Source organism: Clinocottus analis, unplaced genomic scaffold (genome assembly GCF_023055335.1).
Source record: "Clinocottus analis isolate CAN_PGR_092001 unplaced genomic scaffold, fCliAna1.0.p SCAF_1, whole genome shotgun sequence".
Taxonomy (NCBI): domain Eukaryota; kingdom Metazoa; phylum Chordata; class Actinopteri; order Perciformes; family Cottidae; genus Clinocottus; species Clinocottus analis.
In genome coordinates this window covers 14,447,130-14,472,590 of record NW_027175820.1, presented here as the reverse complement: position 1 = coordinate 14,472,590, position 25,461 = coordinate 14,447,130, and the positions used below count along the sequence as shown (strand labels likewise).

Sequence of the window (25,461 nt, the reverse complement as noted above, 5' to 3'; positions counted from 1 at the left end):
GAGAGCGACTGAGGGGACCCTTGAGGCGGCGTCAGAATGCGAGAAGGGCAGAGTCACCAGACAGCTGTGTGTAGCACTGCCTGTTGGCTTTGGAAATGCCCTGAGGTAAAACCTAATGTGTAGTTCTCAAGCTGCTTTAACCAGTCATGTACACACTCGATGCACATCTGCATATGTGCATTTGGCAGTTTTTTGGAAAGTAACTCACTACATTCACTCAAGTAAGGTACTTATACTTAATAACTTGGTGGTTTCGTTTCATGCTACTTAATACTCTTATTCCACTTCAGTGGAGAATATTTAGCAGGTCTATATACTAAATTAATTCAAATGTCACTACTTTAATATAAACAAATGCACTGTTTGATAAGCTTTAAAATTAAACTAAAAGTTTCTAAACATTCTGACTTACAAGCCTCTTGTAGCCTGTATGATGTCTGAGTTCCACCTTTTTCTCTTCATTTCTCAGATTGTTTCATTGAACTAATTGTTGAAGCAAAACTTAAAAATGTGACAAAAAAGCAAAACTTAGAGAATATAAATAAATGAGTATAGATGTTATGTTTTGCATGAACCTTATGATGGGCCTGGCTCCGAGTTTAGGTAACAGCAGACTAAAGTGCCCAATTGTATATAAAATAGTGAAAAGCAGCTCAACCAGCTACAACTGTGAAATGCCTTTGATACATTTCGTATTTTTTTCTGCATATTCTTCTGGATTTTTTACTGTAAGTCACAATGTAAAAGTAGTTCCATTACACTTCCTCCAAGACTGGCATTTGGGGCCTATCTTTGATGTTGCTTTGGATCCCTAAAAATAAACTATTTTTTAAATGCCCCTTCCTGGAGAGAATTCCTTTGTCATTATAACTAAAAACAAACTATGACTTGACTAACATTGCATGACTGATAAGAATGAAAGAGGAAGAAAGGGAAATATGCAGTGCGGCTTTCAGGACACCGATAAAAGCAGGAGAGTAAATATTGCTTTGACCTTGTGGAGTAGAATTTCAGATTTTATTTACCAGAGCACTCCACTCCTCTCTCTCTCCTCTCGTTGGTTAAAACATGTTTCACTCTAAAGCACTGAAGTCAGCGTTGGGCAAGTTTACAAAATACCAGCACATGCAGCCTGCATAGCAGGTTGTAAAACCAGTTTGTCCCTCAAGCAAAAGTTTCTCCCTCGAGCAGAACGCACGAAGGTTACCTCTTGTTTGAGGTGTGTATTTGCTGTTGTTCCATTTGCGTGGACAAGATGGCTGTGTGGACGTGAATATATCTCTACTGTATCATCGTAACATAATAGGTGAGTTTACAGACACATACAGCACAATTAAGTCACAACCAAGTATCCTGAGTGCTCAGAGATTGTTTGATTTCAGAAACTTGACTGCTTACATTATATTTAACTGACGCTTTTATCCAAAGCTACTTACAATAAGTGCATTCAACCATCCGTACAAACTCAAAACCACAAGAATCAAAAAAGACCATTTTTTTCAAGAAAGCAAAACTACAAAGTGCTATAAGTACCATTCAAGTGCTAAAGTGTAACTAAAGTGCTTATGAGTACACTCCATTGTGCTGATAATCATTTTCAAGTGGTTTTGTTGAACTTATTTGTCTGTCACTGGGGCAAAGAAAGGTTTTATTTTGTGACTAAATGCAAACGATCAAATTCAGATGTGAAATTCTATTTTAATATAAGTGAAGGGGAATAATGCAAGAATGTGTTATAGTCCATGTGACATTTCATTCTGCTTGTTCCTGCATTTAGACACCAGGGTAAATAGTTATGTTTCATGAGGATTAATCTTTTTCAACTCTGCCCTGCTTTGTGTCCTGAAATTATTGTTTTAAAACTATCAGACAGCACAAGGAGAGAGATACAGCAAAGGTCATCAGCCAGACCCAAACCAGGGACGTTGCGATTCGTGGTCAGCATCTTAACCAAAAGCTATTAAGGCCTCGCTACTTCATATTCTTCAAGGGTATACTTCATACATTTAGTGCTGCACTTTCACAATATTGGTTGACTCACAAGATGTAAAGACATCCTGACATGTATTTCCTGTGGTTCAAGCTCAAGAAACACTGGATCCTACATGTGTGGTGTCTTTTAGTAGACTGCATTATAAATGCTCACTTTGTTCAAACCCCCACACCTCCAGTTTGTAGAGCATGCAAGACACAAGCCATTTTTTTACTTTTCAAAACCAGACGATAATATACAACGGTTTCTGAGATAGACGACGTTGTATTTCTGAAGATTGTGGGTAAAGTTAGATACATGCACATCTGCAGTTTCCTAGGGACCTGCTCACAGCGCTTCTTCTCTTATCAAATGGTTCTAAAAAAGAGATCTCTGCCTCTTGTTTTAATGCTCCTACGTTTGTCTTCAAGAGGACTGTAATCAGACCGGTTTACACACCTCTTCCCGTTGCGCCATTTTGTCTCTTGATGATAGTAGCTGTCTTCCTTTTTGTTTTCCTTTGAGTGAGTGACCAACATTGTGGGTTACAGTGTCATCTTACAACTTTTCTGTTGTCAGAATATACCTCAAGAAAGAAGGCATTGGGTTAGAGCCTTGTTTTTTCATAAGTCCAGCTCCTGTGAGATTAATCTGGGGTGTACATGTTTGTATATGATGGCAGCTTTAAGACATTCGATTTCAGTGACCTGCACAGATGATCCCAGATGAGGAGGAACACCATAGTCCCCTGTGGTCACATTGTTTTGACTGGAACTGTTTTCTTAAAACATCATTATTATTATTATTATTATTATTATTATTATTATTATTAATTGTTGTTGTTTGTGTGTTTCATTGTTATCATTTAAATCAATATTATTAAATCAAAGTCTCACAAAGTAGCTGCTGTTTACTTAGTCCTTTATCAGATCAGATTTAAGGGTGGGACTTTGTGAGTAAAAGATTGTGTGAAAACCTCTTAGATTTCCTTTAAATTGAAAGGCTTTGATTTGGCCAATGATAATATTTAATAAAGACTTAAGTCGGGAATATTTGCAATTCTGCACACTGGCTTTATTAATCAGCATGGCAGTATACAGCAATGAATGGCACCTGTAAAACCTTCCACCGGAGGAGCCTTGGTCACACGTGGTAAAAAGAGTTTCAGCTCAGGAAGATGCCCTTTTGTCAAACTTTTGGGAAGCAGTGAAAGTCTTATTATCACGTTAATGTGATGCCCAGGGCAGTGATCGGGACATGCATAATGTAACTCAGTGGGAGGAGACGGTTTCGTGTTTGACTTGGTTAGTTGCGTGCGTCACGTTGTGATGTGAAGACCAGGGACATTGTCTGAATGGCAGTCTACACAGTGACTGGAGGAAGTTTTCATGCATCGAACACCAGGTATGCGAATACTAATTTCATCACCTTTCGCGGAAAAAGTAATGGCGAGATGTTGTTATTTACTGTGGAAATCATGTGAGCGCCTGGTTTATTTAGCTATAGAAAATAACCTACTGAGTCGAGATGGGATATTTGATAAAAAACACTTTTGTCGCCTGCAGCTAATTTGTATTTTTTTTTTTTTACCCAAAGTAGAAATGTGCGCCGTGCGTTTGTGAGAATGTGTTTTATTTTTCTAGTGGAACTTGTGGTCTAGTCTGGTCTAATGCTGAAGAGTCAATCTGGTTATACAATATGTTAACCGCGTTTATGTCATCATTGTGTGTATATTATTGTTATTTAAGCCTGTCGCTAAACATATGTTCAAGTTTTTTTTCAGCTAATGAGAAATAAAAACATTATAACAAAGATGTATAATGCATATTTAGCTGCTGCCTTTGTTAAAGTCGAATAAATAATTGTCTGGGTTAGAGATCAGTTTAAAGCTTTGAATCAGAACTGTAGTGCTTGTGTCACTACCCGAAGAACCGAGTAATTACTGGGTTGTATCCCACGTTGAATCCTCACATCCTGTAGGATCCTCACATCCTGTAGGGTGAGGATTCATACGGTCCAATCTCCTCGGTTCCGTGTTTTCATTTTGTGCCTTGAGGCTGGATGAGTTCATCTCACAGCTCTCAGTATGTTGGAGGAATGGAGGTATATCTTCCACAGGCTATTAACAACCTGCGACCGGAGCATTTTTACTCATCATCATGATCATAAAATCATAATGTCGTGAGCTCAAAGCCGGTTCTGGCCACAGTGCTTGACTGTTAAATCTCGATGCTTTTGCCTTGAGATAATGCAGCTCAGGCTTTGAGAGAGGTGTTAAACACGCTCTTAGGGGAGACATCCCCATGTGTGGACTGCGCTGCTCCCTCCGCGATTATTTACCTCCACCGATGTGTACAAACACACGGTGGCCTGTTGCCCTCGGCTGAATTGCAGGGGGATACCTGTTTTTCATCGCCCTGCAGTCTTTGTGCGAGGGGTTTCTTTCTTTATAACGAAAATCAAAGTCACAGGGAAGTCAGGCGTCAGCTGTGCAAACTGGGCTCAAGCCTCATCCTGGCTCAAGCAACAAGAGGTGACAGATCACAGCCGGGTTCCCAGGATTGTTCTGACCCCCACCCAAGTCACGCTTTATTCCTTTTTAACAAGAGGCCTTAATGGATATTGATCAGATCCGGATTTATTTTATGACTGTTAATCCAGGGACCCCTGATGGGACTCTCCAGATGGCCAAGATCAAGGATTTCATTCTAATAATGCAGAATGCTTCTACTCATTGTCCTGTTCAAAAAGTACATTATTCCAGTCATCTGCTACTACAGTGAATTTTATACTCACTGATATTTGCATAATATGGATGTCTTCTATTTATTTTAAAGATTAGTTTTCAAACTTGAGTATTTATATTTGAAGTGATTGCATTAACAGCCTATTATATTTCTCATGATTGCTATTTTGCATACAAACTCTTGCTATAGTGCTCTCCCTGATCTACTGCCCCGTTGTAGCCGACTTCCCTGCAAGGCAAATCTCCAGATCAAGACAGTTCCTTCCCTCCCAGAGGGAGACACAGTCTGACGTAGATGTGTCTCATTAATCTGGAGATCACCAAGATATCTGCCACACACCGTCATCTTCATCTCTTGTGAAACGAGTGAATGGACATCTGCTTGCTCCTGTCTGTTCCCAAGTGTTGTTTGTTGTCGAGTTCTACAGATGGGTCGGTAATAGTGTTTGTCACGTTGTGTTATCATAACATGGAGCCTTGTATGGTGCTGACAGTGCCTGATTTATGTCCCTTGGCCTCAGTGAGCCTCTCAGATCCTCCCCTAACATTTGCTCAACAGGCCTTAAATGTTTCCTGTTGTGAGATGAAAGCATCTCACTTTTAGTCCAGCTCTGCTTTCTAACATTAGTCTGCCTGGAGGTGGACGACACAAGTCGTTATCCAGAGACAAAAAACATCAAACACAGATAAGATATGTTGAGAAATTGCATGATAGAGGGTTGAACATGTCAGTGTTTGATTGCATGATTCATCTACTGATGTGTGTGCCTGTGTTCATAGCAATGAAGACCTTTCAGTGGAAAATACAACAGGAACATATGAGGATAAGCTCACAATATGATCAGTGTCTTTGTTTCCTTTCCTCTCTGTGTGATTTTGCACAGACAGATAGCATCAGGTGCCAGGTATTGTAAGAAAATCAGCCACAGTATATGCTCTTTGTTTCCCTTATTATCTTTAAACTATACTGGTTGACGACACCATTTTATTATTCAGTGTTAACAGCTGTTAAGTTCACTAGAATGAAGCTTTTGAGCACAATGTACACAAGCATGTCTCAAAAGAGAATTTGGGTTTGGTATATCCTCGTGAGTTGCATTGATCCTGGACCTTGTGTGGTTACACCCACATACAGTAACTTGAATTCAGATTGTGGTTATGTGACATCACACAGAGGAGAGGGAGTGTTTGTTGATAAAGACAGAAAGCACAATTCCCTTCTGAGAAAGCGCACAGACAATAGACACAACGGAGAATGTCATTTGAGAATTACCAAATGGATCACCAAAAACACTTGTGTAGAGGCAAGTTGTGTAATTTATTCACGCCTTTGTAAAGCATTAAAAAGTTTGTTTTAATTTTGATTGTTTTTGCTGCTTAATCATACATTTGATTGTTTTATCTGATCACATTGATTAGCATTGTAGTCAAGTAACAAATGTCTTTCACAATTTCCCAGAGCCCTTGCTGGGTGTCTTCAAACACTTTTTTCATCTGACCAAATAGTCTAAAACGCAAAGGTGTTTAAATACAATGATGCAAATCAAAGAAAATCTGCAAATTCACGTATTTGAGAAGCTTTCAAACAGCAAATATCTGGCCTAAAATAATTGATTATGAAGATTGTTGCTGTTTATACATCTGTGTATTTAACTGTTGACATTACTTGACTATGATAGCTAGTTTATTTAAATCCGCTTTACTCCAGCCTTCAGTCCCACGCCCCTGATTGCCTTCCTCGCCTCCATCCACTGACTCTCTCCTGTTTACCATCAGAACCAGGCATGGCTGGGAAGCCATTCAGGGCCACCTTTATCTGGAGCAGCATCATCTCCAATCTTCACACGCGCGTGGAGGTTAAGCGCCGGCGCCACAACCTCAAGTCCTACCATGACTGCTTCCTGGGCTCAGAGGCCGTGGATGTGGTGCTGGCACACATCACCCTGAACCGTTTCTTTGGCGACGAGGCTGTGCCCCGCTACAAGGCTGTCCGTCTCTGTCAGGCCCTGATGGAATCGAGGGTATTTGAGCCGGTGGGCGTTAAAGTGTTTGGCAAGGAAAAGAAGCCAGCCACATTTGAGGACAGTAGCTGCAGTTTGTACAGGTTCCTGGGCGCAACCAACAGCTCCTCACCATCGCTGACCAATGCCAACTCCACGGGCACCATCGAGAGCGGCTACGACTCACCAAGCATGAACAGGATCAAGAACGGCTACAGTTTGTCACATGAAAGGTACAGACTCATGTCATAATATCTTCCGATCCCATATTTGATTAGCTTTGTTCTCCTTCAACAAGAGCTAATCCCAAATCCATTACAGCTTTAGACTAGATGTCTCCGAAAACTAGTTTGGCATGACTGGAGGCTCTTGAAGTCCTATCATGCAATTGTGTCTTGGCAAGCCACTCATTACCAGTGGGTTGCAATGAGTTTTAACTTCAAATACCAACTTGAATTGTAAAATAAAAAAGTTGTTTTAAAATATGAAACATAAACAAGGGTCTCAACACGATTTTGTTTCATTTTTCAGTGAGATGAGAAGACCATTAGCACCCTCTGACACTGCCTAGCTCACACCATAGAATAACGTGTCGTTTTTACACTTTCTTTTCTTTTAAAAAATGAATTAGTGAGCTTTAGTGGCGATGGTAAATGTATTCTTACGGAGCGAGGCTAGCTGTTTCCCCAGTTTCTAGTCTCATCTTCGTGCTAATTTAGAATATATGGCTTTATATCTAACAAAGACATGATATTTAAACTCATTCTCATCAAGAAAGCCAAGTGAGTGTATTTTCCAATTCAATTCTCGAGAGGCTGTAACACGTGGCCTCAGTCAAGGTTTCCTGGGAATAACTTAAAAATAAAAGAGAAAAGAGTTGTCCTATTTAAAGTTAATCAGAAATTGTTGCTGGAAATTGAACATTTATTTTGTTTGTTTGGCCAGAATCAAAACAACGCTAAATTGTGACTGAATCACAATCACGAGAAAACGTTTGCCGCCAGATGCCACATTTGTTTCTCTAATAAGTCTGTTATTTTGCAAAATAATTTGGACTGACTGCTGTCATTATGTGACTCATCAGACAAGGGGTGCTGAGCTACGCCACCCATTGCCCTGTAAAAACAGACAAATCACTGGAGGATGTGCTAGGAAACCTCAACCTGAGCTCCTCCATCACCCCTCAAATGATCAACCTCGGCCTCTCACAAGAGCGTAAGTCGTCCTCTTCGTGCAGCAAATGCTTAGTCCCACTATGTGTCTGTGTTCACCTATGACCCTTAGGCTTTTAACTCTTTGTTTTCACAGTTGTGGATGAGGTGTGGCATCAACAGGCTGTGTGCAGGCTGTTGCAGCTGATAGAGCTCCCCCTGTTGGAGAAGCTGTTAGAGGGTAAAGACGCATCGCGGCCTCCCCTGCGTGGCATGGACAGTGACCCGGACCTGTTGTATACATCAAGCTACCTCGACCGGGAGGTCCTCAAGGCCTTCAGTGAAGCACAGTAAATCCTCTAAAACATTTACAGTTTTACAGTCTTCTATGGAAGTGCATTTTATTAATCAAATCTTTTTTGTATAATCTATCAGCCCCAAACTGCATATACAATCCTAAATAAGATGTGTATATACACATGTTTGTGTTTTGCTCTTCAATTAACAAGAAAACAGGAGCTTATCTATTGACCAGGTAGGCTAAACCATGAGCTTATTGTATGTTTTACACTGAATTTAAAATTCTAAAACCTCTTTTTGCAAATAACTACACACGGTTATCTATATCATTCACAACTAAAAGCTTGTGTGTATTGTTTGCTAAACACTGCCATTGACATTCTCACATATTACCCGCACTTGTGAAAGCACCTGTAATCGACTATATCCGTAGAAACTTGAGCTTGGAGCACTGGAGAGGGTGTCGCCTGCTCACATGGGCAATGACAGAGAAACCTGGCGGGGGGTGATTGGGAGGAATAGCTTGCCCATTCTGAACTCGAACAGTGTTTTGTTGTTACACTTTTGTGCTAGCCACGGTTTGGCCATAACGAACAAAACGTTCGAGCATAAGGTGGCTCATAAGTGTACCTGGTACCAGAGCACTTTAGGCCGGAGATCAATGATTCACTTTGTAATCGTATCAACTGATCTGCGGCAGTATGTCATGGACCCTGGGGTGAAGAGAGGAGCAGAGCTGTCAACTGAACACCACCTGGTTGTGAGTTGGATCAGATGGTGAGAGACCGCTGACTCGACTGGGAACATCGTCGGGCGGTCGCAAAAGCACTTTGAGGAACTTCTAAACCCGTCCAACATGTCCCCTGGAGAGGGGGCAGCGCCTGAAGACTTTGACTTTAGGGTGGATGCACCCATTTCCCTGGCAGAGGTCACTAAGGTAGTTAAAAAGCTCTTTGGGGGCAAGGCGCCGGAGGTGGATGAGATCCGCCCTGAGATGCTGAAAGCGCTGGACACTGTTGGGCTGTCTTGGTTGACACACCTTTTCAGTGTTGCATGGGGGTCAGGAACAGTGCCCATGGACTGGCAGACAGGGGTGGTGGTTCCCATCTTCAAGAAGGGGGACCGGAGAGTGTGCTCAAACTATCGTGGTATCACACTGCTCAGCCTCCCGGGAAAAGCTTATGCCAGGATGCTGGAAAGGATGGGGTGCCGGACCTGTTGGCACGGGCTATCCGGTCTTTGTACGCCTGTAGTAAGAGCTGTGTTCGTATCCTCAGTATTTCGCAAACACATTCCTGGTGGGTGTTGGCTTCCGCGAGGGTAGCCCTTTATCACCGGTCCTGTTCGTGACTTTCAAGAACCGAATATCTAGGCGCAGCCAGCGAGCGGAGGAAATCCAGTTCGGGAGCCCTGGGATCACCTCTCTACTGTTTGCAGATGATGTGGTCCTGTTTGCTTCTTTAGACCGTGACTTCCAGCATTCACTGGGGCGTTTTGCAGCCGAGTGTGAAGCTGCAAAGATGAGAGTTAGCGGTTTCAAATCTGAAGCCATGCTGCTCTGCCTGAAAGCAGTGGATTGCTCCCTCCTGGTGGGGACAAAATGCCTGCCCCAAGCAAAGGAGTTCAAGTATTTCAGGGTCTTGTTTATGACTGATGGTAAGGTGGAGCGGAAGATCGACAGGTGGATTGGTGTGGCTGCAGCAGTAAAACAGGCTCTGTACCGGTTCGTCTTGGTCTCCATTTACTGGTCAGTCTACGTTCCAACCCTCACCTATGGTCACAAACTCTGGGTCGTGACCGATAGAACAAGGTCACGGACACAAGCGGCCAAAATGAGCTTCTTCTGTAGGGTGGCCGGGCTCAGCCTTAGAGATAGGGTAAGGAGCTCGAACATCGAACATTGCGGGTGAGAGGGAAGCCTGGGTCGGCCTGCTGGGCCTGCTGCCACCGCGACCCGACCCCGGATAAGCGGCGGAGAATGGATGGATGGATATGTGAGCTATTTATTTGGTGTTTGTGTGTAAAGTTGTGATGCAAAAATACAACATTTAGAAGAGTTTATCTTGTATTGAAGGGATGTAAGCTATTGTTTTAGTTGTGTCTGTTTTTGTGTGGAGGTTCAACAAAGTGGGTCCTAATTTCAGAAATTGTGTTTTTGTAATTGCAAAAGAAATATGCAATAAACTACCACTCAATGATGCTTTAATATAAGAACTCTAACGGGTGCCATTCTGCATGGTGCCTTTACATTTGATATACTCTGATGTTTGCATTCTGTAGTGTTGCTATTGCATATGTTTTCACCTGCAAATAATCAAATCCATGCCTAATGGAAGCAGCAGAGTCTCTCAATCATTGAAGGTCAAGAGCGTATCATACCTTCCCCTCTACCCTCAGGACTGATCAGTGGATGTCAGGAGCAGTGGACTGTCTCGAGTTCCTGCCTGATGAGCGGGTGGTGGAGGTCAGCCGAGGTTTGGCCAGCTGTGCTGATGACCTGCCCCGGTGTAAGAGTCTGCTCTATGACATCCTGGCTCAGCATTATGGACACACTCAACGGCCACCTCTGCTCAGCAATCACATTTTCGACATCCACTCCGGCATCTCGGAGCTACTCGGTAAGAGCATATCTTTTTGGTGTCCTGTTGTTTTCAGGAGGGTTAATGGCGGTGCACTCATCTAGGTTTCATGTATGTTGCAACCTGTCCCACTTTGATCAAAAGGGCTGCTTTTTTCAAGCTCAGCTTTTTCATCCTGGTATCTCATGTCTGTTGTCAGTGAATGGCAAGCAAGAGCAAGCGCTCGAGTCCCTGCAGCTGAGCCTTAAGCTGCAAGACTCTCGCAGTAGGGAGGAGCTACGCAGACTCCTGAGATTTATGGCCGCTGCAGCCAAACCACAGGAGGTCCGGCTGCACAAAGAGGTGAGCACTGGTGTGTCTCTTATGTGAGTCTATACATGTGTATGTTTAATCTTTGTTAACTCAAGATAATTCTTTGTCAGATTGAGAACAGAATGGCTGTGAAAAGGTCTTTCTCAAGCGCCATCGTCTTCAGCAAAAGACTCTCCAAAGGAAAGGTGGACTTGATGGTTCTGTTCATGATGGATAACCATTGCGATCTGTTCAAAGTGAGTCTCTCTAAGTTATCGCTTTGCCAATGAGTGTGTGTGTGTGTGTGTGTGTGTGTGTGTGTGTGTGTGTGTGTGTGTGTGTGTGTGTGTGTTTGTGTCTGGTGTAAAACCCTCACACCAGATATTACTTGAAACATAATTCATAAATAAAATGTGTCTGACTGTGTTAGACCCCAGACAGCTACTAGCTAAGTAAATATAATTATACTTATTGTGATGGTCATTGTATTAATAGTGTCTCTTTATGTCAAGAGAAATAGAAACAAGTGTTTTTTTTGCTCTCAGATTCCGGTTACATTACACAAAATGGTCAGTGACAGAATAATGAACATCGTGAAAGGGAAGGATCCAGATATGATATCAGGTTTGCTGATTTCTCGTTTATATATTCATCTTCTACATGCAGTTGTTCAACAGCTGTTTGATTAAACAAAGGAAAACAAACTCTCCCTTCACTTAATGCCTGTTTCTCTGATCACTCTTTACTGCAGGCTCAACATCCTGCACAAGAGTGAGCTCTAAGACATACTCGGAAAATGCAGAACAAACTACAAAAGAGGAACTTCGGTCCTTACTCCAGAGAGTCCATGAGAACACAAAACTCTCTGATAAAGAAAAGAGACGGCTGCTGGGACAGTTTTATAAAGGCCACCCAGAAATTTTTATTCAGTACTTTGGAAATAGATTGTCCAGTAACAATGTGTTGCTACAGTGATATGCATTAGTTTGAGAATGCATTATAATTGTAAAGAGAGGTAGATCTAAGAACAAAAGCTAATGTGATGTGAAGATGTGCAGTGTAGACTGTATGTGCTTGCATGTAAATAGTTTATGAGTTATATTGAAAAATAATGTGAATTTTAACTGTGGAGACTTATTATATATAAGCTGCGATATTTAAGGACATATTTAATTTCTTAGATATTTTCTTTGGTGCAGGACACTAACAAGAAATGCCCTTGCCTGTTTTAATGTATATGACATTTTTACTTTCCCAGAATGACAAAATGAAGCAAGTGTTCCTGAGAGTTTTTTTTTTTTCACACCACAACACATCTTGATGGCATTCAGACAAGTCTGCATATATCCCGTTTCAATGAATGTATTCTTTGTGCTTGTGCAATAGAAACATTGTTAGCATCCAAAATGTGTCTGCTCATGTGGTTTGTCATGTACAATCGGATGCATTATAGAGAAATGTCTTGAGGAGCAACCAAATGGAAATTTCAACCTGGAGATTTGAAAGTCTGATGTGCTGTTGTAAACAGTCAGAGGCATTCAAGAGAAACAGCCCTCTGTTTTTGTGTTTGTTCCAACTATTCAGCAAAACAGATGTTTTGAGGTTTCTTCTTCTTTTCTTTTTTTTTTTTTTTAACTTTAAACCAAAGCCACGTTTTAGTGGGGTCTGTTTTGAATATGTTTTATGTATTCTAATCAGTCAAAATCGCTTTTATAATTTCCAGGTGAGGAAAGCATTCCCAGATTAAGTTTAAACCCCTCACATCTTGTTTGTATTTTTGGCAAATCTTAATAAAATTCAACTGGAATTGTTAAACATTTATACATGTACATTGTTATTTTTCATTGTCGACAAATTGTGGCTATTATGATGAAAAGGGAACAAATGGCATTGTTACGTCAAACAATTTATCCATACAACACAAATAATATACTTTGTGCCTCTTCTGTTCCTAACAGCCAGAAAGTCCCTCCCTCTTTAAACAAAGTGGAATAATTGTGAAATCTAAAATCGTTCTATGCTTCAAGTATAGAGGTTGTCAGTCAACTTACAAACTTCTGTTTTTCACATACTGCTTTTTGGTAAAACTCTAAAAAGTAGGTTGGAAGTAATGCTTCTCATACTGTCATTTCCCACATCCACAACACAACCCTTGTCTTCACCGACAAGTTTAGCTATAAAAACATTTTTACTTATTATTTTTTGGTGGTGGCTGATGTTATTTATGCCTTTGATGCTTGAAAGCAAAATGACCAAAGCCCCACTATGTTTTGACTGTTTTCTAGTAATCAGTGGCATGAAATACACAGCCTGACAATGAGAATGGTCCAGAAAGCAATTAATGTGCTTAATAGTCACTCTTGGTGCGGGCTTTTAGATGTTTCAAAGCCATCTTGCCTTGATGTTGATCGGCTAAATTGAAGCCCATGAAATCCAGCTGACAGAGGGAAACTGATTATTTGAATGTAGGATATCTGAAGTCATATACTGCCGCCTAGTGATAATGATGAGGCCTGCCATGTTTGAGCTAAAAAAGAAGTCCTAATAAAATGTCAAGACAGCCACAGAGAAAGACAGCAATGAATATAAAGCACACGTTAAGTCAAATAAAAACGCAAATCTGGTTGAAATCTTTTCCATTTTTATTGAAAGGAATTGTTTACTCCAGTTATCTAAAAAAAGAAAAAAAGAAACTTGATTCCACTTTGCCATCACTGGAACATCACAAGGCCAAAACAAGCAGTGTGCCAAAGTCAACGGTTGAATTAAAAACTTTGTACAATATAATGGTCAGTCTTTAAAAATAAAAACTGTTGAAAAAAAAAAAAGCCACGAGAACACGCAGGTGTACATACTGTATGTATGTCTCAGCGAGTGTGTGTGCATGTATGCTTGTCTTCTGTACAGAGATAAACTGATGTAGAATCTGTCAGACGCACTCAGAAATGTGGACATGTACATTTACCTCATATGACCACCTGTTAAGATTACATTCTCGTAGGGTTAAGCTTGTGTTTTGGTTGGTTTATCGGATCCTTTTCTGTTGGCGTGCACGGTAGATGTCGTGTATGGGTGGAGCCACGGCTCCTTTGTCGTCTTCCTCGTCGGAATCTGCGTTAGGCCTCTTGAGTGACTTGGCGACGGCATGGTTCTCCATGGATCCATTGCCTTCCCCTCCTGTATCGGGCTGTCTACCAGTGATCAGCTCGACAGCAGCATCAACAGCTGGAGAGACAAAATGGGGAGCAGAACAACGTTTTGTCACACTAACACATTTATACCAATACATTTTGTTTGACAGCGGTCACAATATTTCAGTCTGGATCCAAGTGTTGGTTTGATCCCTGGATGACTGCCTGAATATCTGACTGACAGTTCCATCTCCAGAGTCAAGTTTCTAAAATATAAATAGTCTCGATTCATCCGAAGCACTGACAAAAGAAACTTACTCTCAGGAAGTGTGCATCTCCTGAATGTTTCCATGAGCTCATCCACTTGAACAAAGGGTCCCTGCAGGAGAAACAATCACAAACGTATTGCATTCTTGAAGAAAACCCCCCTGCTCCTTTTGTCTCATTCTTTTCCAGTAAATATGACATTGATAGTATTAAAGCTGCTGCTGCTGCTGCTGCTGCTGCTGCTGCTGTTACTCACAGTGAAACACGTAGGCGGAGGGAGCAGCTTCATTAGGACAACAGCAGCTGGGGGGACTGGGAAAACTCCACCAGGGACAGGGTGTAAACCTGGAGCTGTGGAGAGGAACACAGGAGGCGACATCAAAGATGGATCCTTTTATGCATTTAGTCAATTTAGAAGAGGGAGTGGTGCAGATGCATAGCAACAACATCATTCTTAAACACAGAGATTCACTGATTTGGTATTGGTCTACATACGGGCAAGGTGACGAGGCTGGAAGGGGATCATCTGATTAGTGTCAGGTTTGGGGTACTCAGGTTTGCGGTCAGCTTCATCCTTTAGTGAAGGCGTAGAGGGCGTCACCACGGTCTCTGGGAGCATTGCTGCCAGTTTGGCCCGAGACACATCCTACAAACACAAAGTGGTTATATCCGTTAAAAGAAAAGCCTGACATGACTTTTGCAGCAAAAGATGGCATGTTGTAAAATCATGAAAAGGCCAAAGGCTCACCTTGTATCCAAGGGCCTTGAGTTCACTGGAAGAGCAGGGATACAGGTCCATGAACTTATATCTATCTACAAGCAAGGCTGTTTCCTTCCCCTCATACTCATCCTTGAAGGCAGTGAATCGCCTGCGCTCCACTTTCAGGATACTGGCCAGGTCTCCTATGTTGCTCTCAAAAGCCAAGAACCGAGCCCAGATCTCACTGAAGGATGAAAGAAAAACAAAAAAAAACAAACAGAGATAATATTTATTACGGCATTATTATTATTATATTCATGCACACAACTTAATCAATAATTGACATTACCCAGACTTCTCTGGTGACAAGCTTCCTGAGGTGAGGACTCGTTCAAACAGAACCCTGGTGTTGTTATCCTCTGAAGGGGGAGAGGAAGACAGAAAAAAACAGGTTTACACATTTATCTTTCACGAGTTTGACAATAAGGATGGCGAAATCCTTCATTTCATCAACAGCTGAAAACAGGACATCACCGTTACATTATTGTCAAATACTTGATGAGTTAGTTAGGTTTCTCTTAGATTAATGGATTACTAGTAAAGAACATATTTCTTACACTCTATTATGCACAACCTACCGTTAAGGTGGGAGAGGTAATCAATGTATGCCAGTATGTACTCTGGAATGTCACCGTATTTTTTCAAACCAAGCTCAAAAATCTTGAAGGCCACTGATTTATCCTGCGGGGAAAGATACAAAGATTGTTTACCAGAAAACAAAATATATGTAAGATTAATTTTAGTAGAAGTGTACATATCATAAACATGCGATTATGTGTACTTGCCTTGCTGCAGTAGTACTCCATCAGTGCTGCCGTCACATAAACATGGTGACGCGTGCGTAGATCCTCTCGAGCCTTTTTGAAGATGGTACGACCTGACTTGATGCCTTCTGCCCTCCTGGCAAACTTCATATACTGAATGTAGACCAGTGTGGGGTCAATGTCCTCAATGGTGAGCAGTTTGTTATAGACGCCGTGGACCTTTTCGTACTTCATGCGACTCTGGGAGGAAAGCAAAAGATAAGATATGCGGATAAGTCCCCGTGTTTCTTACTGTGTTGAGGACAATTTGTGCTGCATAAGCGACTCACTTCTTCATAGTCTGCAAATGAAAAGTACAGCAGCATGTTCTTCTTAAGAAGAGTCCCAATGGCACGTTCATAGATGTTCGCTGCCTCGTCACTAAACAGCTTGGAATTATTCATATCCTGAGTGGAAAAACATACAAACAAAGATATACAGGATTGTTTTGAGTTGAAGTTTGAGTTTTGTGAAAAATACAAAAGCAGGAATTTGGCAATTTCACATCAAATCCCAAGGTTTTTTTTTCTTTTTCTCACCCCTTTCTCTGCCAGCAGTTTGCTGGACTGCTCTAGGTACTGTGCTGCCTCATACCATACGTCAGGATGGTGGCCCAGCACCAGTAGGCACTGCTCATAGGCAAACATCACTGCAACACAGAGCGCGTCAACAATTAGCTACAATACAAAATAGGATCAGTCCATTTTAACCATGAGTGAGGAGAAAACCTACACCTTCCAGTGACTGTATTTCTACAGAAGATAAAGATTCAAACATTATTTATCTCCATTGACTCAAATGCGTTTTGGGGCCTACACAGCAAAAGTTTACAAACTTAAAGACAACCACAACAATCACCTCTCTTTGTGATGAGGGTCTGGTCTTCTGTGCGCAGTGGGTTGCTTTTCTCCCACTGGATGTACTTCTTCCACATTTCCACTTGCTGGGCTTCCTGAGGGGAATTCTGGGGCGGTACTGAGGGTGCATTCCTGTCCAACCCCTTCATCACAGTCTCATACTCCTGAATAACACAAACCATGCAGCAACAGTCTGCATTAGTTTACAAAGACAGTACAAGGATTCAAAAGAGGTCTGTGCATATTGTGACACTGTCTCACCTTTGCTACTCTCCTGGCATTCATGTAGTCCCTACTTCGGTCCTCAATCATCTTTTTGGCCAAGTGCACATTAATTCCCTGTTAATTAAAAAGAAAAATAAGTGTAGCATTCCATCACTCTCGCTTTAACAGCTCCATATGTGCTAACATTCATTCAGTGAGTCACTCACCTCTTCATATTTGCTATAATCTCTCCAGAGCTGCTCGATGTTGATCATGGGGTTTACGCAGCCTCTCTGGTACACCCTCCGTACTGCAGTGATTCGTTGGTTCTCTGCGTACGAGCCCACAGCCTCGCTAACAGAACACAGAACAAAAATATCAACATTTAAGAGTTGGCTAAATAAAGATTCCAAAGTCTCAGACTATTACAGAAAAGCTACTTACACTCCTTTGAGGAAGTTGATGTAGTCCACCCAAATCTGAGGGGAGGAAAGAAAAGCTGTTAGGCAACAGCAGTATAACTAGAAACACACAAACATATATACGGACACACACAGGCTGCTTAGATCTGTGTACCTGATAGCTCATAATTTCCATGCCAATTTTATCCAGGGCAAAGTCATATGCCTGGGCCATCTTCTCTCTGAGGGTAAAAAGATGAAGTGACGTAAAAGTATTTTAGAGTACAACAGTACGCCGACATTCTAACCCCACTACGCAGCATGCTCTCTTACTTGTAGCTAGGCAGCTTCCCTTTGGTCTCTCGAACATATGAGAGGTAACATTTCCACAGGTCAATGTGTAAGACTTTCATTAGGCATCTCTGAAACAACTACATGGGAGAGAACACAAGATGAAATAACTAGAATAAAGACAAACACACATTTAAATGTACTGTAATCTACTCAACAACCACCCAGCTTCAAGGTTTCATTTATTTGGCTTTATACACCCATTGTTTAAAACTAGCGTTTTTTATTTCAACCCATATGCCAGATTTGGGTTGAAGTTCCAGGTTTAACTCAACAGTTGTTTGGTGCACTTTAGTTATTCTGCTTCATTAGACAGGCCTCAGGTGTGCCCTACATTTCAGAGCTCCTGCAAACTCAAACAGCAGTTTGAAGCTTGTTTGAGGGATGTGCTGTCTGAATGTGACATTCAGACAAAAAATAAACAGTATACACTCACATTATTGGTTTGTTTGAGGTAAGTGGAAACAACAAATCAGTTCTAAACAGATGCAGAGGTTAATGATATACATCTAAATACAAATCATAGTAATATGTAAAAAGGTGTTCCAACAAAGAGATGGCGCTATATATATATATATATATATATATATATATATATATATATATATATATATATATATATATATATATATATATATATATATATATATATATAAATAAATATAAAATACAGGTCCTGGAAGTTTTAACTACAGTATGTACAAAGTAATAGCTATGGTTGGGAGCCAATATGCAGGGAATCGTCAAACTTTAAAAAGGCAGTCTTTTTATCCAATCCGCACTCTTTCTGTACAATCACATGTTTTAGATGCTTTGTAATACAATGGTTTTAATAGACACTAATAGTGTGGATGCATACTGTTGTGGAAATCCCAAAAATATTGACAGTATTTACCAGACTAATTAGAAACATCTGACAATCTTTCCAGATCATTTAAATCACACACTAGTCAGCTTCAAAGACTGATGGACACTTACCTTTTCTACCTTGTCATAGTTTTTAGCCTTGATCTGCAAATTAAAGTGTAAATGCAATGTTAATATAAAAATATACTATACTTCTATGGCTAAAAGGAAACATTCATTCATGCAATTGCAATAAATCACACACACACACACACACAGGACCTGATCAACAAAGTGAAATTCACACAAGAATGACAAATAACTTTAAAAAAAAAAGGTTTATTTTCTTTGTATAAGTCACCACATGGAGCACCTCTGGAGCAAAGTTGATACAGTGCAGTTTCTATCCCTACACTGTCAAAAACGGCCAAATTTGTCAAGAAATTAAAAAAAAAAGATGTGTTACATAACCCAGAAAGACACCAGCACCTATAAAAATGCACATTTTGAATATCAATTCAAAGATAAATACTGAAGATTTACATTTGTAAATAAGTATTTTAGATTTTTTTTTTAAAATGTTCACACCTGTGCATGTTTCTTTGGTGAGCACAAGCGAGGAACTGTTGAAGCAACCTCTAGTACAGAAAGGAAAGGCTGTTGTTCCTTAGATATCAGCACGCTATACATTAACATGCCTCCAAAGTTAAAAAAGAAAAAGCTAAGTTGAACCAGCCTGGAAGTGACAGAACATGGTAGGTAAATATCCAGAAGTCACTGAGAAATTACAATGTGCTGCTTTTCCCCCAGGTGGAAGCTTAGAAGCATTTTAGAGAATCCTCTTAAAATATTTACACATTATTATCTGAATTCCACCCTGTCAGACTGGTAGAGTAACAAAATTAAGACATTAATTTATCTTGTGGGTGTCCTGCTGGTCGAGACAGCCAGCTCTCAACTGTTCACTATTGATTACAGGCCCCAGAAAATACTATTAAAAAACCAATGTGTCTGCATCCACATCGCAATGTAAAAAAACACAGCACAAAACATCAGAAGTAAAATGCAACATTTAACAATTCAAGATGAAAGTGTTATTTTTTAAATTATGCAATTAATGGACAAAGCAAAGTAATATGCTGAGATATTGCAAGCAGATGGCTAACTTAATCTCTTTTAACACAGGGGGGGAAAACACTCAAATTTGGTACGTTCTCCAATTAGGACCTTTACGTAAGAGAGGTGTTTAGAACACGCATCGAGTGTTTATTTTTAGCCAGGAAATAGTCATTTTACTTAGAAAATATCATGTAAAGCCTCAGATAGACAACCTAGAATTTTCCATTTTGTTTTCTCGGGTTAACCAACACAATCTGTTGTATAAACAGTAAAGCTTTTACAACAACTGTGGCAAATCCTAGATGTGTCACCATGTCCTACCCTGAAATACATCAGCCACATAATGTGCAGGACTTAAGACCACAATAATGGTATAATATGCAGAGGAGATTGCTACAGATCCCTCAAGATGCTGCTCGTGGAGGGAAGCATTACTACACACCTAGTGGCTGCTTTGAGGGCGAGTCCTTAGTACCCAGTGACATCATAACCAGATTAAGCACAAACTCTACTGAAGATCATGCAGACAAAAAAAAAACTACAACACACTTATATGATTCTTTTAGCACACAATCAGCTTACTTTAATATAAGAAAAGAAAGTTCACTCCATCAAGTTACATAAATATAAACTGAATAATTTGATGACTGATCCAACTATCTCAGGCTCCACATCCAGTAAAGGCAAATCTGTGCATTTGTTTATTTATATTCTACTTTGCAATTAACAAGTGAAACTGTGCAATAACTTCACATTCAAGAGCTACAGAAATTCAACTGCATTTTGCTACAGCCGTTATATTATTTATGCAGTACAATATTGCAAATACAAGCAATAATAATAAATTCCTTTCTATGAGAAAATGAATAAATCTGAAAACTAATCTGATCACATTGTATCGGTTATAGTCCTCATGTTACTAGAAGTCAACAATGACTACGAGTAAGCAACTTTGACTTACTATGTGACATCAAGACAACCAAAATCTCACACAAACAAGGATACACTGTGCTCTTTATGGAACATGCTTTGTATTCTATAAAAAGGGCAGCGTGAGAAGAACTTCACAGAAGAGGGTTTTGTGAGGCAGTAAATTTATAATTTATAGTTCTAACCTACATGTAGTTCTAATGAGAGAGGGAGGTCGGGGGGGCTATTCCACATACTTACCAAATAAGGGAATGCAATGAAACTAACTAAATGATCTGCCCTGGTAGGAAGTTCTGACGTTCATAGGCATTTTAAATCTTGAACAAAGAAATATAAATAATGTAATGCTAATTCTAATGTTCAGTCTCATTTCCGCAAAAAGCAACCTTTTGTACTGAGGGTTGTATTTTAGGCTGAATTGTGGTTTGGTGTTAAGCGGGGCGAGGTGGCGGCTTAATAATACATAGGTGAAAAGTAGTATAGATATATTTAAGTGGCTGGCCCATTTGTATTGTAATTAATGAGTCTACATTCAGAGGCCAATCTTCTCAATTTGATAAGAGTCACTAATCTAATTATGTCTCCTTTATTTTGGTTGATAAATTTAATTCATTGAAATAAGTCACTCCAACAACCGGGTGCTAAAATCTGTGTACTATAGATGCACTCGCAAGTTAAATTGTTTTTGTACTTTCTGGTTCTTGAGATAATTACCCACCCGCAATTGACTGATATTCTTAAAGTCTACAAATGAAACATCCTGAGCTGTAGCAACTGCTTTGCTTTTTATGCTTTTGTAGAGCACAAGCTTTGTTCGAGAGGAAACTATGCATGTGGTGTAGAGCACAACACTGATGCTTTACTGGATCAAGTAGTGAGTGCCATCCATAGGCTGGGATACATTACAAAAGTATTGTTCCTGAAACGCCTAGTCCATTTGGAAAAGGCAGCAATGTGTTCTTTCATAACATATGCAAGTCCATTTCATTAAATTTATAACACTAGGCCTTTTCTTCTACCGAGTAATCCTAGCAGATGAAGACTGCAGGCGAGGGCGATAGAAGGAGTAGCTTCATTCAGGGGAGCAACCCCACAACAACAAACCACAACCACTACAACCTCAACATACAGCAACATTCAACTCACACCAGAGAGGTAATCATTATCCAGAACTATGCACTGGACTTTAAACTAGAAGCTAAATCCCGATGCTTGATAATGCTGTGAAACTTTGTGCAAGCAATGTGTTTAACACCAATTGCAGTAGTCATCTGCAGAGGTAGAATCCATGAGAAAATGCACTTCATCAGGTATTAAAAAAAAATGTACAAGGGAAACTTAATCATCCTATCAATTGCTTATTTCCTAATCGCAATGCCTGTTGATTGCATTAAGGCAAATGGGTCACTGGTAGTGGAGTGGGGAGACCTGTCTCAAGAAAGAATGGGCCACACAATCAAAATATTTGTTTATAAAAATTACCCGAAAGAAATGACACAGGAGGCAATAAATTGACACGACAAGTGAATAAAAGGCTAATGCACTCCAATACCATTAAAATAGTTTTAATATTGTTGCAGACCAAACATGCAACAAATGCACTTTACCCCATTTAAATATGACGGAGAAATACGTATTATTTTAATCCTACGAACAATTTGCTGGAAAAGAAATGGTTAGAGCTAATTACTGCTTTGTTTGAGTTCAAAGGCACAATTCTTGATGAGGCTAGAGCCTAACAAATAAAAAGTGCTTTGCCATCATCCTACATATATGTTCATTACATGTGTTTCATGTAAATTTATGAGTCTTAGGGAGGCCGATGCTTTCAATTGTCAAAATAGCTATGTATTTTCTTGACCTTCAATAATAAACTTAAGCTGACAGCTGCAAACCAAAAAAAATAGTCAGGCCAAGTACTCAATATAAGAATTGTGACTTTAAACTCAATTAAAGAACGAGACATTTTGTTTGTGTGAAAATCACATTGTTGATCATGTTAGAAAAATTCCCAGCCATGCACACTAAAGAAAAATAAAAAGTATTAACCTCGGCTTCAATGAATAGTTTCCAGAATCTGCCAGAACTTGGGAACTGCGTGACAAGTCGTTCATATGTCTTCCTTGCTTTATCTATGGGTTGGTTCTAAAGAAGGAGAATGCATTAACATTCCACACTATGAAAATAAATCAGTCATATGGGAGAAAAAGATTAAGTACTTTGTATTTTAACAATCTATTACCACATTATTCCCTCCGCCCACCCATATTCCCAGTTTGCTCAACCCCAGGAATACAACTCTGTGTCACTAAACCTGTGCTTCTCGAATCAGAATGCTCCATGCGTCAAGGTCATATGGGTTTTCTTCCAACTTCTTCTCTGCCTTCTTCACCTTCTCTGGAATATACTCTGCTGCTGCCTGCAAAACAACACAAAAGGCACAGGAAAGGAGAGTTATGCTGCTGAACAGACTTGCAGTGCACTGGGCTATGACTCTAGAGGCTCCATGAGGGCCAACATGACGATAAATATGATATTGTCATATAGGAGGGGGTTAGGTGATGGTCAGTAGGGCCCTACAATCTTGGCAACGGCCGTGCAGTGTGTAGAATGAACAAAAACCTCGCGGGTAATTTAGAGGGAAATCCAGTTACTAACACAGAATACAGTCTTCTCCTCCATTGTCTAACGAAGGGTCTTCGTGGCTGGCAATACGGAGAAGCCTACGGCACCGTGAAACAGACCACTAACGTTACCTGGGGGGGTACTCGAAGTGAATACCAATGTGAAATACAGGAGGTTAGGAGTTACCTAGCGCGCTACCGTTGGACAATAAGTAGCAACAGGGCTACCATTAGCAAACATGGCGTGCGAGAGGCTAAAGTTAAAGCTTTACGGCAAACCATTGCAGCAAGTGTGGTATATCCGCTTAGACAGACGCATTTGCACTATATAAAGCATATGCACCAACATATAGTATATGCTAACGTTATCGATAAATAACAAACAAGCTAAATGATATGCTAGCGTGTCAGTGAGGGTTAGCTTCCTCAAGTAACGTTAGCCAAGTTACCTGTTCGGCTGCTCCCTCGGTGGCCATGACTGGAAGAGTAATCTAGGTTAGAAATGTTACACCAGTTGGGATAACGCTCAAATAATAACGTGGTGGCAGCCTTAGAAACGACTAAATAATCGGCATAGCTTCGAAGTGTCGATCACATTGCCCTCAAGCAACTAGCGTTAAGTGCTCGGTCGATTGCTGGCCGTTACCTCAAAATGGCGAGAAACTTGTGTTGCGTTGTGAGCTGTCCCAACGGCAGCAACAATAGTACTTCCGGCGCGAATGCTTCAGCAAAATAAAAAAAAACAGGGTCTACGAAATTAACCTGACTAAAACACTTACAACATGTTGCAATTTAAATAGACATATCAATTTTATAGAAACGTTGTATGTATACACATATATATTCTATAACATTAATTATTGATTAGTATATTTATATTTTTATATTTATTTTATATTATTATAAGAATATATGTGTATATATATGTCTCATATTTATGTATATATATATATATATATATATATATATATATATATATATATATATATATATATATATATATATATATATATATATATATATATATATATATATATTTGTCTCATATTTATAATGCATTCTAAAAAAGCTAAATCTGTAACATTACCGAAAAATAATTGCACTCTGTCTATGCATGTCGAGCACGTGCATTTAAGTGACTCGTGAAATTCGAAACCGTGTTCGTAATTTTGGCCGATAGGCGGCTTCTTGCATGAGACAAGATGTTTTTAATTTTATTACCGTATATTTCCGTGAGGTCTGTATTATAAACCTCAAACCGCTGTATATGTAAGACTATACACAATTTTGTACTAGTGACTAAAAAAAAGTGACGCAAAAATTCAGCAGCAACACAACAAAAACTCGTGTTGTACTACACAATGCTCGCCAATGGAGGGCGACAAACGATCACCCGGGCAACTAAAGCGCGCGTTTGTGTATATCTGGACAACGTTTTAAAACAGACCAGAGCAAAAGACTGTCGAGCGGTTTACATGATGACCACCAGTGTCTTCCGCCCCTCAAACAAGTACATTAATATCCAGTGTCCAGGTGGTCCTAACATTTGTTGTGGGGCGGAAAAAAATAAAACACCTATCAAAATACCAGTACAAAATGGGATGGTGTAGAATTGTTAGTAAAGTTTTGTAGGTCACTGTTAATGGGGTCTGCTTTGTGCAGTCTCGATTTGATAAAGCCATGAACCCGGGAGGGAAAACATGCTTGTGTCCTCAGTGAGAAGCTAAAAGTGCATAAAGGGGTCTTTTTTCTGGGCTACTTTGCTTCCACTGTTACCCTTCTGTGTTTACTCATGAAGCAACACATTAGATAAGAGGTGTTCACACCTCTTTTCCATCTGGTGGTTTGTTGTCTGTAATTGGTGTGGGGGCTGGGGAAAACTATTGCATTTTGGTGGATTAGATTAAAGCTAGTCTGTCAGACATTGGGGGTTTATGAGCAGGTAAGTTTGTCAGCTGGGTGTCCCTTGGTTTTCTGAGCAGCAGCTATCCCGCCCCACCAATTTCCTTAAACCCACTCTGCTGTTGACACATTGCTAAAGAAGACAGAAAAAATAAGTACTTTTTGTTCATTATTATTAGGATATTCCGTTTTAAAGATTGAATGTGAAGCACATCTCATATACTAAC

The 25,461-nt window shown here is 40.2% G+C and overlaps 2 protein-coding genes across 2 annotated transcripts; one reads left to right on the top strand and one right to left on the bottom strand.

Annotated features, from left to right (window-relative positions):
- Window positions 1–3,320: 3,320 nt before the first annotated feature.
- On the top strand, window positions 3,321–12,858 carry depdc7a (DEP domain containing 7, paralog a). Its single transcript, XM_068574074.1, has 9 exons — window positions 3,321–3,376; window positions 6,495–6,951; window positions 7,803–7,933; window positions 8,027–8,219; window positions 10,567–10,787; window positions 10,948–11,090; window positions 11,171–11,296; window positions 11,585–11,663; window positions 11,791–12,858. Exons 1-9 carry the CDS (start codon window positions 3,361–3,363, stop codon window positions 12,012–12,014), a joined length of 1,590 nt encoding a protein of 529 aa, XP_068430175.1. The 5' UTR covers window positions 3,321–3,360; the 3' UTR covers window positions 12,015–12,858.
- Window positions 12,859–13,660: 802 nt separating this feature from the next.
- On the bottom strand, window positions 13,661–24,010 carry cstf3 (cleavage stimulation factor, 3' pre-RNA, subunit 3). Its single transcript, XM_068584166.1, has 20 exons — window positions 23,782–24,010; window positions 23,023–23,127; window positions 22,758–22,853; window positions 18,792–18,824; window positions 17,796–17,893; window positions 17,638–17,704; window positions 17,506–17,540; window positions 17,289–17,415; window positions 17,119–17,196; window positions 16,859–17,021; window positions 16,540–16,649; window positions 16,291–16,407; window positions 15,983–16,201; window positions 15,776–15,878; window positions 15,487–15,556; window positions 15,186–15,381; window positions 14,933–15,083; window positions 14,694–14,788; window positions 14,489–14,549; window positions 13,661–14,264 (listed from the first exon to the last, which is right to left on the bottom strand). Exons 1-20 carry the CDS (start codon window positions 23,806–23,808, stop codon window positions 14,065–14,067), a joined length of 2,151 nt encoding a protein of 716 aa, XP_068440267.1. The 5' UTR covers window positions 23,809–24,010; the 3' UTR covers window positions 13,661–14,064.
- Between the last annotated feature and the right edge of the window lie 1,451 nt (window positions 24,011–25,461).